The sequence below is a fragment of the Misgurnus anguillicaudatus genome, chromosome 16 (assembly GCF_027580225.2).
Source record: "Misgurnus anguillicaudatus chromosome 16, ASM2758022v2, whole genome shotgun sequence".
Taxonomy (NCBI): Eukaryota; Metazoa; Chordata; class Actinopteri; order Cypriniformes; family Cobitidae; genus Misgurnus; species Misgurnus anguillicaudatus.
In genome coordinates this window covers 33,289,517-33,304,589 of record NC_073352.2, presented here as the reverse complement: position 1 = coordinate 33,304,589, position 15,073 = coordinate 33,289,517, and the positions used below count along the sequence as shown (strand labels likewise).

Below are 15,073 nucleotides of genomic sequence, written 5' to 3'. Positions count from 1 at the left end.
AAGAACAAGGAAAAAATCGGATGGGGAACGCTCTGGCCTGGTGTGCAGATGTGGCCTAAGTAGGGCACATGGATGGTTTTAGATGATTGATGATACTGTTGTAAGTATCGTTTAGTTTCTTGTAAAGGCCATTCGATTTGCTGTATAATACTTAAAGGCAGGTGCACAATGTTTGAAAAACGCTTTGGAAAAGGGAGGTGGGCCGCCTACCAAAACACACTTGTAGCCAATCAGCAGTAAGGGGCGTTTCTACTAACCAACATCCTTGCCGGGTTGCGTATGTGTGGGGCGGGTCTATCAAAAGAAGGTCCAGATTTTTTAGGGGTAAGGGGCGTGTTTGTTTTGGTGATTTCAATTGTCAACATTGGCATTCAAACATTGTGCACTTCGCCTTTAACTCATTCACCGCCATTGACGAGTTATCTCGTCATTTACGAGTTCATATTTAACTAATAAATATGCCTTTCTGGACGAATTTCAAAGTGAAAGTGTAATACCGCTTTTATCCACCAGATGGCGCCAAACCGAATTTATCAAAAACGGAAGTTAAAAAGATTAATGATTTATTTTAACTGCCTTTATGTTTGATAGTCATTCTGAGTCTGATCTCTAACATAAATTCCTTTACAAAAACGCAATTTTTTTAAGCTTTTTGCTCAAAATGTTGTATTTTTGAAGAGAAATATCCATATTTCAGTGGTTAAATTAAGTGGAAAAAGTAAATATATAATGAAACGTTTTTTCCCCATTTTGTTTGTTTGTTTGTTTGTTTATTGTTTGTTTGAAAGCAGAGGGTGTGTTCTTTAATTTGATATAATTTGTATGTTTATATATTTATAGAAAATAATTTTTCCTGCAAGGAATTTTGTGAAAATAGTGTTAAAATCACAAAAATGCAGGTGGGCAACTTTTCTCAAAAAGGCTGGGGGTGAATGAGTTAAGTATATATCATCAATAGCCTTGGGGATTGCTTTTGGGTTGCCCATGTCTGCTTTTTGGACTTTCAAACCAGTGTTGGAGAAAGTTACTTTTAAAAGTAATGCATTACAATATTAAAATACTCCCCAAAACACGTAACTTATTGCGTTACTTTTCATGCAACAATACACTTAGTTCATGGTTTAATACAATTTTCGGTTCTTGTCCACGGTTTTCGATTCGATTTCGGTTCTGATGCCTTTGCCTATTAAAGTGTTTTTAAATGATTCTATGCTGAGGTAACAGGAACAGCGAGATGTTAAGAAGCAAAAATACTGGTTTTAATTGCAGCTCTCTTTATTTTATGTAAATTCAAAAACCATTTTATATTATTCTATTAATACACTAGAAATGTATAAGATATAATTAAATAAATATATATAAAAATGATATCCTACAGTGTTCAAACTGTGGAACATGTGAATTCATCACATTACATAAATTGGCCATTTTATATGCCTGTACTTAGTAAATTTTAATTTACATTGTAAATGAAGGCTATACCTTACTGCACTTCTGTTAAGTTCAACATCATGCTGTCTGTGTAGAAACCAAAAATGCGTTCCCCAATCAAGATTACTGGTGGGATTTATTTTAGCATCATGCGCATTCTCTTCTTGAGTTGAACTTTTTCAACCTGCGTGGAAGACGTGTCTGAGGCAAATAACGCGTGTTTGCGTAATTCGCGTTGCCCCACGCGAATTTGCATCTTTACATTGATGTTGTATGTCATCTACTTGCGCCAATAATCCACACCTCAGATTTAAAAGACAGTGGTGCTGCTTCTTTTTGTTGTTGTACTTCTGTTGGGTGTGTGTGCGCGCGAATGAAATCTGACACCAGCATTGCAAGCAGCTAGCGCACAGATCACACAGGCGCGCACATTAACAAAAGTGCAGGAAATATAAAACTGAGAGATTTGGTTGGAAAAACAAAAAAAAAAAAAAAAAAAAAACCGCAATTCACATGCGCGTATTGGACCGTGGGGGGCGAACCGAATGTTTCAATATTGTACTGAGAATTGTGGCATACCTAATGCTTACGTTACTTTTAAGTTATTTTTCTTGGCTGAGGTTTGATCTCTTTCAGACCTTGCAGGTGTTTTTATGACTGAAAAGTTCTGCATTTAGAAATTGCATATTTCATCACAAAAATGTCGAGCTCTGGCCTGCCATCTCAGTTTCTGACTCAAACTGTTCCCACACAGGCATGTACGTACAGAATGTGATACATTTAGTTTAATTCAATATATTTTTTATCAAATTAATTAAAACAAAAAAGGTAACTTGCATTACTTTTTTAAAAAAGTAACTCAAATATTAATGTGTTCATTTAAAAAGTAATTCGTTACTTTACTGGTTACTTCAGAAAAGTAATATTATTACGTAATGCACTCTTACCTATAATGCATTACCCCCAACACTGTTTCAAACATTCGGAGCCCCTAAAGGGGGTCACACACCAGACGCACAGAGGTAGGATTATAAAGATGAGAACCGCGGCTCTGGCCAAATGAGATACAAATACATCCTACAATCGTGTGAAATTTTGTGTTTAGAGTTGGGTTTGGGTGAAGGATTAGGACAAAACAGTGTTAATCCGGTGAGATTTCATTTGCTGTATCCTTTCTATCCACAACCGCAGGCGTGGCTGGGATGTTTTAGGCGTGGCGGGCCGCCACGATAGAACGTATGTAGCAGAAACACTGTAATGTATATTTAGCATTTTGAAGTAGACGCTTTCTGACCAAGCTCGCGCCATTTAATGTGCATTTCCAGTGTACGATACCTCCAAGTTGTCCTAGACGCGACTCACCAAGGACCAAAATTCGGCTTAAAATCATTTAGGCTGTTCTTCTGATTAAAGTGCACCCATTTCATTGTTTTTTGTGTATTTGGTATAATACAATGTGTTTGCGTGGTTTATGGTAAAAAAAACCCATCATTTTCCACATCCCATACATTTTTGTAGCTCCAGATTTCACTCTCTTCCTCAAACGCAATAATTTTGTACAAAACTCATCGATTTGAAAAGCGCTGTGTCCCTGATTGGCCAGCTAATCTGTATGTTGTGATTGGCCTGAATACCTCTGACGTCAGCCAGAAATGTGACGCTCTTTACCATGTTTAAAATATTCGGTTGCTAACAGTTAATTTACAGGCTGTGAGAAAGCGGGAGGAACTATGATAATATCGATCTTGTCTACATCACCAATCCCAGGAAGTAAACTGTTAACTACAATCCGTGTGTTTGTTGTAGTCCAAGAAAAGAGATTTACGTTGGAGACCATAACTTGTGTTATCGTTTACTTTGGGGTTTGAACATTTTGCATATCGTTAACATGTACTAACACACACTTACACACCAAAGGAAATGTAAAAACGTAAATCGGACAATAGGCGTCCTTTAAATGGTGTGAGGGTGAAAGTATAGTTTTTTTTTAAGCAATAGGAGATCTAGTCTAGACTAGATTAAGTGTATTCGTGTTTCGTACCATGAGTTTGGACTCAGTCTGGGTCTCTCTCTTCTGACTCTCTTTCAGGTCAGTTTCGGTGCTCTTTAGTTTTCCTCTCACATCTTCTAGATCTCTCTCCAGACCCTGCTTCTGCAAACACACCTGATGAATCCACAGATAGACAGTAGAAAGGTTAATGTGCGTGTGAGAAGAAAAATGCATGAAATTTTCATCTTGTTGTTTGAGTGGCAAATTGTCATGTCAAACAAACACATGCAGAACATCACACACAAAGTGTTACATAAACCATGACAAACAAATGATTAGAGCTTGTGAGTTTATTTCATGGAATGAAAAAAATACAGTGTTTCCCACACATTGACTATACTTAAGGTATATTAACAACCACCCAAGTAAATCTGGCATCAAATTTTTATTTTGTTCTTCCGTGATGAGATTTTGAGTTTGATAGTTTTTCACAATATTAATAAATCCTTTCACATGTGTCATCTTTACAAGTATTACTTCATTTCAGTACAAAGCAGTAAGGTCTTTTGACAAACAGTGTCCGCTTTGTTCATGGCAAAGAGAGTTTGGGGTGGTTGGACCTATGAAATTTAATTTAAAATTAATATAAAATGTTCAATTAATCAAAGTATTAGGTTAGGTTTAACATGGGTATTCGGTGGGTACTAATTTATCGGCTACCACCACAAGTATATTTCAGATCTGTGGGAAAAGCTGCAGACATTTTTTTTTCACTTTAAACTTTTTTTTCACATCAACGCAATTTTAAAATAAAATGTATGGCTTGTTCATGGAAATAAGACATTTATGTGTTCAAAAATAGGTTGGTAGTCTCTTAGTTAGAGGAAACATTTTTATAATAAATTTAAAACATCTGTTTGGCCACAAAATGCATAACTCAGCATTTAACAAATTCAAAACAGCACATGGCAAAACCTCAATTCAGTTCATTTGTATCGTGTCATTTGAGACACACCAGCACACAGACAATGTTACTGTATGTGTAACAAAGATTTCTGCATTGACTGGTATGTTTGATTATGTTTGTCTTATTCAACTTTTGTCAGCCCAATAAATAAATAAGAAATATAAAAGTGGTTTTGTGCAACTAAGCTTGCAATTATATATTAGATTAATAGGACCTATTTTTGTTCAATGACCGAACATTGCAAGAGAATTGATTTGAAACATTAGTGGATGGTATGTGTGACGTCAAACCTCCATATCCTCTTCCTATACTGAAAACAAGACATCCCAGAGAAATCATGCTATGGTTTTCAAACAAAACTCACACTGACATCACAACACTGACCTCTGCTCTTGTGTCCTCTGAGAGAGAAAAAAAACAAGAAAAAGAGGAATAGTAGCATGTAAGAAAACAGAGACGCAACAGCGGGGAGAGAGACAGAGAGATGGGAGAGAGAGGTGACATTAGTGCATTGACTGAAGCTCCCATGAGAGAGAGAGAGAGAGAGAGAGAAAGAAAGAGACAGCAGAGGAAAGAAACGGAAAGCAGGGATATTTTTAACAAATGTTTAAAGTGAATTATCTGGGGGCAGTCTAACTGAAATATGATTTCTTAGCCATAGAGAGATGTGGGTGTAGTCCTATAGGGACTCTACTCTGAAACTGTAGGATGGACCTATAAACTGCTCAGTCTACTAAAGTAAAACTACATCTGAACAAAGCTATACTTCCAGTTAATAATAAAAACTTGTTGAATCTGACAGCGAATGCAGTCCTTTCACATTATAACACCGATTTCTAAAATTTATTTAAGTCAGTAAAAATGATCCCTACACTGTAAAAAAAGTCTGTAGAAATTACAGTATTACAGGGTATTACTGTAATTTATGTTTTACTGTAATTTATATTTATGTTTACTGGCAACAGTTTGTTCAAAGTTGAATGAACATGAAACATTTTTTTTATCTTTTTTTCTTTATCTTTTACAGTAAGTTACTGGCAACCAGCTACATAATTACAGCAATTTTTTACAGTGTCGCTGTTATCAGGGAGGTACACAAAAAGTACACCTTTGCACCTAAAGAATTAATTGTAGTACCTCAAATGTACATATTGAGATAAGGGATGCACCGGATATTCGGACACCAAAAATTTTCGGCTGAAAATGGCCCAAAAGAGCATTTTCGGCCGAAAGACTTTTTTCACCGAAACAATACGGCCGAAATGTTGTGATGACGCAAACAGAAACCGCGACCTGCACGTGCTTGTCTGAAGCAACATGTGGATGTATTTAACCGCAAAAAGGCGCTAAAGTGAGCAGTTGTCTCTACGCACAGATGCACATGTGGTTGAATGTGTCCAGTCCAGACGTGATCATCACAGTGAGTACGCCGTTCAAAGATCAGAACTCTTGGTGTGTAAACTAGAGAGTCGCGCAAATTTGTCTTATACTGTATAGTCCATTAACATACATTTGCCGAATAGAGCAATGAAAAACAAACGTAACGTTTTTATGTTGCGCTGTTTGGGATTCGCCCTCGGTCTCTGTGTGTGCGCGCGCGCATATAAGTGCCCTCAATAGTGCGCACACGAGTGAGAGTAAAATCTCTCTGTTATTGACAGGGCACATATAAACAAAATGATCTCCAAAGTATTCTTTTTCTAATAAAAACATTTGTTTATGTCTTAAGTGTATGTATAGATTATATTCATAAACCAGTCTGTGCTTATTTGGTCTTAAAAGAGACAGTAACCTCAATTAACCTACTTAAGTCTGTGTCATTAATGTTAATCAAACAACCCAAGACAAAGAGAAAATCACTTCTGTAGCTCTAAAAATAATAATATATTTAATTTATACAATAAAGACAGTGTCATAACTTATTTAATTCGATCGATTTCTGTACCTAATGCTAATGTTAGCCCTTATTAATGTGCAACTTTGTTCTTTTTTTATAAATGTTTGCAATTTCTTGATTTGTTATTAGATTTTCCCCACCCCCTTTTTGCTGATCTGAAGAATAATCCGATCCGTGCCTCAAAAACTATAATGTGATCCAAACCATGAGTTTTGTGATCCGTCACAAACCCCCTAGTAAAGTTAGTACACAGTTATAGCCATAAATGCATTTGTACTAATAATTGGCATAATAATTTATTTCGGTGTTTCAGTTTCGTTTTTTCGGCCTTGGTTTCCTCTTTTTCAGTTTCGGCCAAGAATTTTCATTTCGGTGCATCCCTAATTGAGATATAAAGGAGTGCATATTAGTATAAATATATTTATATCTATATTTATATCTATATCTATATATGAAGAGTTTGGTTCCAAAATGCGATAAACACCATTTTAAAAAGAAATGACCAAAATCAGTATTATATCAGGTCAGTATTTAAAAGTATATTCTTAATTTTATGCAAAATACAATATCCGTGTTATTCTTTCATCTTTTCTCCCTTTTTTCCCAAAACGCAATAAACGCCACTCCTCCTTTTCTACAGAATGCAATAAATCCGCTCCAAAAATTACAGCGCACCATTCCATTACCATTAAGGTTGCCGTTAGAGCATAAATAATACCTGTAAAATGATAAAGCTCAAAGTTCAATGCCAAGAGATATACTTTCTTTAACAGAATTCCCCTTTCAAAGTCTACAGCGAACGGCCGGTTTGGTCTACAGCCCTCTACTTCCTGATTGAATGATGTCAATAAGGGATGTTAATAATTAATCGATCTTCAATTAATTGTCGATAAGAATTAAATCGATAAAACTTAATGATTGTCGAAAAATCAAGCATGTGTGTGCGGCACCTGCGCAAACACATACAGCCGGTGAAAAAAATGAAACCAGTAAAACTAGCCATCATCACAATGATGCTCGATCCCAAACACACACCTGGGCTTTTAAACATCATTCGAGACGAGGCTGGCTGTTAATGCAACGAAATGGCATTCGCAGTGGATCTGATAGGGTCCAATACAGAAAATGCAAATACGGTTAGGATCCTGAAAGCAAGACCCTCTTCAGGGAAGCCTGCAAGATTAGCATAGCAATGCTGCTATACGAGTGATTCTCACGAAACCATTGAAACACCACGGCACTAATGATTTTAGCTTTAAAATGTGTAATATAGTAACATTAAAAAGCATCAGAATTAACACAATACTGTGTTCTACCTTGCACAATGTGTGATTTCAACACAAGAATTTATAATTGGAAATTTTATCTCATTTTCTGCTGAAATTCTCATTACCGCAATGTGTCCGGCTGTGTTTGAACATGCGTTATGTTGTAATTTAATCAAATTAACACAAAAATATTAAGAAAAAAAATAAATGGATGTTTTGCTAGACTACTTTAGATGACAGAAAAAATATTTACTGAATATTCATGTATAATAATAATGAAGAAAAATTAGGAAAATGATGTGTACATGCCTGATGTTCTCATCCTCCGCAACACTTTTTGAGAACAGTTTAAGCACACATACAGAATTTTAATAAAGTTTGATTTTGAGTGACCAAGCACATGGACCAGTTACTTCAAGATGGCTACCAGGTAAGATCATTTTTTTACAGTTAATTTGAAATATTGTCTTGTCAGAATGCTTACACGACATTTTGATTATCATTACCGCAACAGATGCTTATTAAATGTTAATTTAATTAATAGAAGCATAATAGTTTGATTTTAAATGCATGTGCAGAATCTCCAAATTATGTTCTTTCAGGTTTGTTATGTCATTTTGAAAATATGTCAGTGTTGATGTTTTCTGACTGTTGCGTTAATGAGATTTTTTAGGACTAATTTTTTAAATTATGTTACAAAAAGTGTTAAATGATAAGTAAAAGTTTTTAAATTAATGTTCCCATTTACTCCAGACTTTGTTTTTTAATGTCTGGTGGGAAAAAAAGTAAATTTAAGCAATTTTTACATTTTCATGCTTGACATTTTTAAAACCAAGTTTTCGTGAGAATCACCCAAATAACAGTACTTCATTTTATTTTTTGCTACAGACAATGCACTCTCTTTGAATCTTTTTTTCAGAATCAGACTTATCAGTCCTACCTTAGAAAAAGGATATAATAGATGTTTGATTATCATCTTGATAAAATGCAACATAAAAACCGTGAATTTGTTAACTTAAAAACAGCCTTTTTACTGGAACCGCTGAAATTCTACTGAGAAATGTAGTAAAGTTAATAGCATCATTGGTTATGTAGCATCCAACAAATGTACCTTGTCATGTTGGGACTGCAGCGTGTTGTGAAGGACCCTGGCCTGCTGGATCTCCTGGTTGAGTCTGTTAACTTCCTGCTGATGTTGTTTCTCCATAACTTGTCTCTCTCTCTGCTGCTCCAACAGCTCCTATAACACATCAACCACAACAATCTGTTTTTCTTAAGTCATCTAGCTCTAGAAATGAGGATTTATTTAGGTAGGAAATTTGACTTTAGAATTTTAAATTGGGATTTGACCTGAACGAAAGTGATCAGACCAGTGCATCTTGAAGTCCTAAAGCATTCTGCAGTAACTAAATCCACCCATTTTTTTTGCATTTTTAGAATAGCTTAAAATAGTTCCTGTCTTGAATTAGAATTGAATGCCGCTTACACTTCAGTGAAAAAGTCAGTTGTTTAATCCACAGTCAATGATTGATTCATTCAGTGAGTATTGAACTACTTCAGCCTCTCTTGGGGGCTGTTTATACCTGGTATTAAAAGGAATATTCCATTTTCTTAAAAGAAAAATCCAGATATTTACTCACCACCATGTCATCCAAAATGTTGATGTCTTTCTTTGTTCAGTAGAGAAGAAATTAAGTTTTTTGAGGAAAACATTGCAGGATTTTTCTCATTTTAATGGACTTCAATAGACACCAAATATTAACACTTAACTTTTTTTCAACTGAGTTTCAAAGGACTCCAAACGATCCCAAACGAGGCACAAGGGTCCCATCCAGCAAAACGACCGTCATTATTGACAACAAAAACAACAAATATACACTTTCAAACCACAACCCCTCGTCCAGGTCCGGTCCAGCGCGACCTAACGTAAATGCGTAGTGACGTAGGGCGGTCACGTGTTACACATATAAAGCGCACATTTGCGGACCATTGTAAACAATAAACTGACACAAAGACATTAATTAGTATCAGTTGACATACAACAACGTAGGAACGGTCCTCTTTCAACACACTTGTAAACACTGGGGCGGAGTTTCGCGTTCGTCCTCTGTGACCTCTTGACTGATGACGTATTGCGTGGGGTCACGCTGGCGCATCACGACCGGATCTAGACAAGAAGTTGTGGTTTAAAAGTGTATATTTGTTATTTTTCTTGTCAAAAATGACAATCGTTTTGCTAGATAAGACACTTATGCCTCGTTTGAGATTGTTTATAGTCCTTTGAAACTCCGTTGAAAAAAACTGTTAAGTGTTGAGTTAAGTGTTAATTGTTGGTGTCCGCCAAAGTCCATCAAAATGAGAAAAATCCCGCAATGTTCTCCCCAAAAAACACAACTTCCCTTAGACTGAACAAAGAAAGACATTAACATTTTGGATGATATGGTGGTGAGTAAATTATCTGGATTTTTCTTTTAAGAAAATTGAATTTTTCCTTTAAGATGTGTTTTGGTCAATCAAAAAGAAACAAAGAAGAAGGTTCAACACGCACAGCCTCCTAGTTTCTGATGAAGTGATTACATGTCCTTTTGAGCAAAAAAATGGAATTATCTGTTTTTGAAGAAACCAACCCATATTTGAGAGGTGATAAAGAGAGAATAAATAAAGGTAGGATGAAACATTTTTTGTTTGAAAGCAGAGGGTCTGTTCTTTCATTTGATATATTGTAAGTTTATATATTCAAAGAAGAAAGTTTTCTAGAAGACATTAAACTTTTGTGAAAATCATAAAAAAAGGTATAAACCACCGCTCTCAATCCGATTCGATTTTTTAATCTGCTTGGCTCTTTTATTCCGATTGAGTTGTTTACATGGAGCATTTTCATTCTGGTTAAACATTTAAACCGATTAAAATTGTCCATGTAAATGCAGCTACTGAAAGCCTAGTGATTGCACTGAACACTTTGGGTTCACGCTAGAAGTCATGTCCAATGGAAAAACATTGTGCTAGGTACATTACATTAGATTAATAAGCGGAGAGTAGGCGACCTTTTGTGGCCATTCAAACATATTCATGCACCACAAAAGCAATCTGATCGAATGCGTTTTCGACTACCTCTGAATGTGGTCGAAAGTGAACAAGCTCAAAACTTTTACACCCCATTTATACCCGTCTTTAGCATCTTCCACTCCAATCGACCAAAACGCATCTTAATTCCAGATGTAAACAGCCTCGAGTTCAATTCAGACTGATTCTCAGATCAGTGCGTGTTTCTTAATCAGACCTGATTTATTTAAAAGGTCAGTTTAGTAAACACACACACACACGCACACACACACACACACACACACACACACACACACACACACACACACACACACACACACACACAGGTCTCACCCTCTGGTGCTCTCGCTCCATGTCTTTCCTGCGCTGTTCTGCATTGCAGCGAGTCGCTTCTGCGTTCTGCCTTTGACATTTCAACTCCTCCTGAAGCTGTTTGACTCTCTGCTCAGCAGTCTGGGCCTACACACATGCACGTACATCACACAATTAACTCATGAATACACACTTGCTTTAGTGGAACTTGTGCTGCGTCACTGCGGTGACGCCTCCAGGGGTAAGTGTGTCTGAATGTGTATATCAAATTCAAATTTTTGTGTATACCTGCGTAAGCATTAAAGCAATAGTTTGGCCAAATCATTACCCCATGATTTACTCACCCTCAAGCCATTTGAGATACATACATACATCTTTTTTCATAAAAGTAAATCATGGGGTTATTTAAATTTTTGGCCAAACTATCGCTTATTACAATTTTGAACGAGACATAAATATGACTGAAACACACCGTTTTGGGTGTGTTTTGTCCCTGCAGTCACGTGTGCTCACCCGGTCAGTCTCCTGTGTGATGCGGGTCTGTGCGCGGGTCAGCTGGTCCTGAATGCGTGTTAGACTCTGATCTTTGGTGCTGATGTCTCTGTTAGCCTGAGCCAGACGTGACTCCACATCCTTCAAATGCTCAGACTCAATCTGAGCCTTACGCTGCAGGTCTGATACACGTACACGAAGACCTGACAGAGACAGAGGCTAACATTCACAATACAGACCACTTTTTGATAGCTGACAGTGTAAAACCCACCTGTTACATATATTAAAGGATTAGTCGGTTTCTTAAAAATAATCCAATTAATTAACTCACCACCATGTCATCCAAAATGTTGATGTCTTTCTTTGTTTGGTCTAGAATATTTTTTTTTTTTTTTTTTGAGGGAAACATTACAGGATTTTTCTCATTTAATGGACTTTAATGGACCCCAACACTTGTAGTTTAAAATTGCAGTTTCAAAAGACTCTAAACGATCCGAAACGAGGCATAAGGGTCTTATCTAGTGAACCGTTTGTCATTTTTGGCAAGAAAAATGAAAAATATGCACTTTAAAACCACAATTTCTCATCTTCCTCCGGTCCTGGATGCAACAGCGCGACCTCACGTACACACCCGTCGCCATGGGCGGGCCTTAGGGGGCCGGGCCCGCCCTCAAGGACGCTTGTGCCCCCCCAGTATTTAAAAAAATACTGTCATTTTAAATTATTAATGTTGCTAATTTTGTGTTGCATTAATGTTGTATTCTTTATAATTAAAACATTAAAAATATAAAAAACAATGGTGTGATTTTGTTTGATTGATGGGAATCTAGCTACACTGCAACAGCCTATCACGAGGCTACGTACGACACGTACGTGACGTAGCCTACGTCAGTGTAGCCGCTCAACAGTTACCGCACTTTTTTTAAACTGGATGAGTTTTCGCTAGCTATACTGCTTTAAGATGGATATTATCCGCAAATGGTTAAAAGCCCAACAACAGTCTCCAAAAGACGCGCAGCAGTCAGACAGAAAGAAACTCCGGTGGCCTTGCAACCAATTTGGCGAGCTGCTCCATTCGTTTTACTTTGTTATCTGACGACGACACCAACGTAACCGCTAAAATGTACATTTATAATTGACTGACATGTTTGTCTCAACGAAAATGAACCTTCCGACAACCACACAATGTCGCAAGCGCTCTTGGCAAACAGATGAGAGGTTTGAAAAGGACACTGACGCACACAGGCGAGAGAGTTCGGGTCTTCTCGGGTCCGTTCAGAAAAAACACATTCATTTTTAAATTACCCGAGACCCGATGCCGCTATTGTTGTACCCGACCCGTGTACGAGGCACATGTGAAACTTTTAGACCCGAACCCGATCGGGTCTCGGGTCGGACCTCGGGTTTTCGGATCTAAGTGGACCCGTGACGACCTCTACCGTGGAGCCCTCTACCGTGGAGCCCGACCCCGGGGCTAACAGACTCCTACATTCAGAAGATCTGGACTTGTTCACTGCGGTGATTCAGCTTGCTTCTGAAAAGGACCTCACTCACAAGTTTAATTCCGAGTGGACACTTTATTAATGAGGAGCTTCTGCTCGGAGAAACGCCGCCTGCCGCTGTACTGACAGGAGGGGAGGGAGAGACGACAGCGCTGCCTCCACAGTACCGTAGGTTCAAAGTCTGCGTGCGTGTGTGTGAATGTGTGTGTGCGCGCGCACGTGTCTCATGGCAATGCATGTCCCTCTGTTGACTGCTTTAAAATGCAATGTTTGAGAGATGTCTCTGGTGTTACATGTAATATGTTGTATAGATTTATGGATATTCATAAAATTGTTTCTATATGTAATGTGGTGTGTAGGCTATAGGCTATCTGGTCATATTGCTGATGGTTGTTTAAAGTGATGATTACGTGCTGCGCGAATAGAGTATATATTATTATAAGTATACGTACTGTAGGCTAATAATAAGTGTGCCCTCCCATGCATTTCATATGCCCCCCTTAAGACTGAGGTCTGGCGACGGGTCTGCTCACGTAATACGTCATCACGTCAAGAGGTCATGGATGACGTATGCGAAACTACGCCCCAGTGTTTATAAGTGTGGAGAAAGAGGACCGTTCTGACATTGTTGTATGTGGAATGATACTAATGAATGTCTTTGTGTCCGTTTATTGTTTAAAATGGTCAACAAATGTGTGTTTCATATATGTAACACATGACCTTTCCACAGCATTACGCAATTACGTGAAGTCGCACTGGCGCGTCACAGGACCGGAGATAGACGAGAAGTTGTGGTTTAAAAGTGCATTTTTTAATTTTTCTTGCCAAAAATGATCGTTTCGCTAGATAAGACCCTTAGGCCTCATTTGTGATCGTTTAGATTCCTTTGAAGCTGCGTTGAAATTGCAATTCTAAACTGCACTAAAACTGTTAAGTATTGGGGTCCATTAATGTCCATTAAAATGAGAAAAATCCTGGAATGTTTTCCTCAAAAAACATAATTTCTTCTCGACTGAACTAAGAAAGACATCAACATTTTGGATGACATGGTGGTGAGTAAATTATCTGGATTTTTTTTAAAGAAAATTGACTTATCCTTTAAAAATGTACCATAGCATAAACATAGCATAGCATAAATGACAGAAAGTACTACACTGTTTTGGATGTAAGGAAAATAAAATGCCATAAAAGTGTGGATTACGGTCTCTTTAAATGACCGCTGAATCATGACACCGTGGCTGTTTATTATAGCTGATGAGCATTTACATTCCAGTAAAGTTTACAATCCCAACCAGGAAGCCATGTGAAGGTTGCTGTGTTTAAAGTACGAATCGGTTCTGATATAGAGAGCTGTCACAGTCAGCTGTGTGTGAATAATGACCAACCCTGATGACTCAACAAAACAATGGAGAACATTCTTCACATGCACACAAAAACCCTCATCTCTTGAGCGCACTTATACACACACCCATTAAAATCGCTCTTACCAACAGCATACAAAACAAATTTAGCTATTTCTGGCAACAGACTGCCAGTCTATCTACTGCACTCATTCTCTCTCTCCATCTCTTCTGCATGTCCTCATCCTCTCGTGCCAAGTGTACAAATTTGAACTTGAGCATGGAAGTGAAATGAAACGCTCAAACTCACTCTTTAAAGCACATTTGCACAACAGCTATTAACACATCAAAAATATCCAAAAAGCTATCCAACTTTCCTACTGCACATTATTACAATGTTTTGATACCCGTTATCAGCACATAACATTCTAGATTATAATTTAAGACTAGTAATACCAGTCCTCATATCAGTTACCAGCTGCTGTTTAAAAACAATCATCTGGTATCTATTGACCAAAGTTTATATAATGGCATTAAAGGAAAACACCACAGTTTTTAAATTTTTTACTACGTTCTTACCTCAACTTGGGCGAATTAATACATACCTATATTTATTCAATGTGTGCCCTTAATCTTTGTACAGCACGTCGTAAATGTGTTAGCATTTAGCCTAGCCCCATTCATTCCTTAGGATCCAAACAGGGATGAATTTAGAAGCCACCAAAAACATCCATGGTTTCCCTATTTATAGACTGTTACATGAGTAGTTACATAAGTAAGTATGGTTGCACAAAATAAAAAAATGGCACTT

The 15,073-nt window shown here is 37.3% G+C and overlaps 1 protein-coding gene across 2 annotated transcripts in view; it reads right to left on the bottom strand.

Moving 5' to 3' along the window:
* Positions 1-15,073, bottom strand: part of LOC129421936 (uncharacterized) — a 42,570-nt gene that overhangs the window by 17,415 nt on the left and 10,082 nt on the right. For both annotated transcript variants that reach the window (XM_055177539.2, XM_055177540.2), the window contains exons 7-10: positions 11,442-11,623; positions 10,950-11,075; positions 8,665-8,793; positions 3,473-3,595 (exon numbers count right to left, since the gene is read on the bottom strand). In XM_055177539.2, coding sequence (XP_055033514.2) covers positions 3,473-3,595; positions 8,665-8,793; positions 10,950-11,075; positions 11,442-11,623 — 560 coding nt within the window. The remainder of the gene's footprint in view (positions 1-3,472; positions 3,596-8,664; positions 8,794-10,949; positions 11,076-11,441; positions 11,624-15,073) is intronic.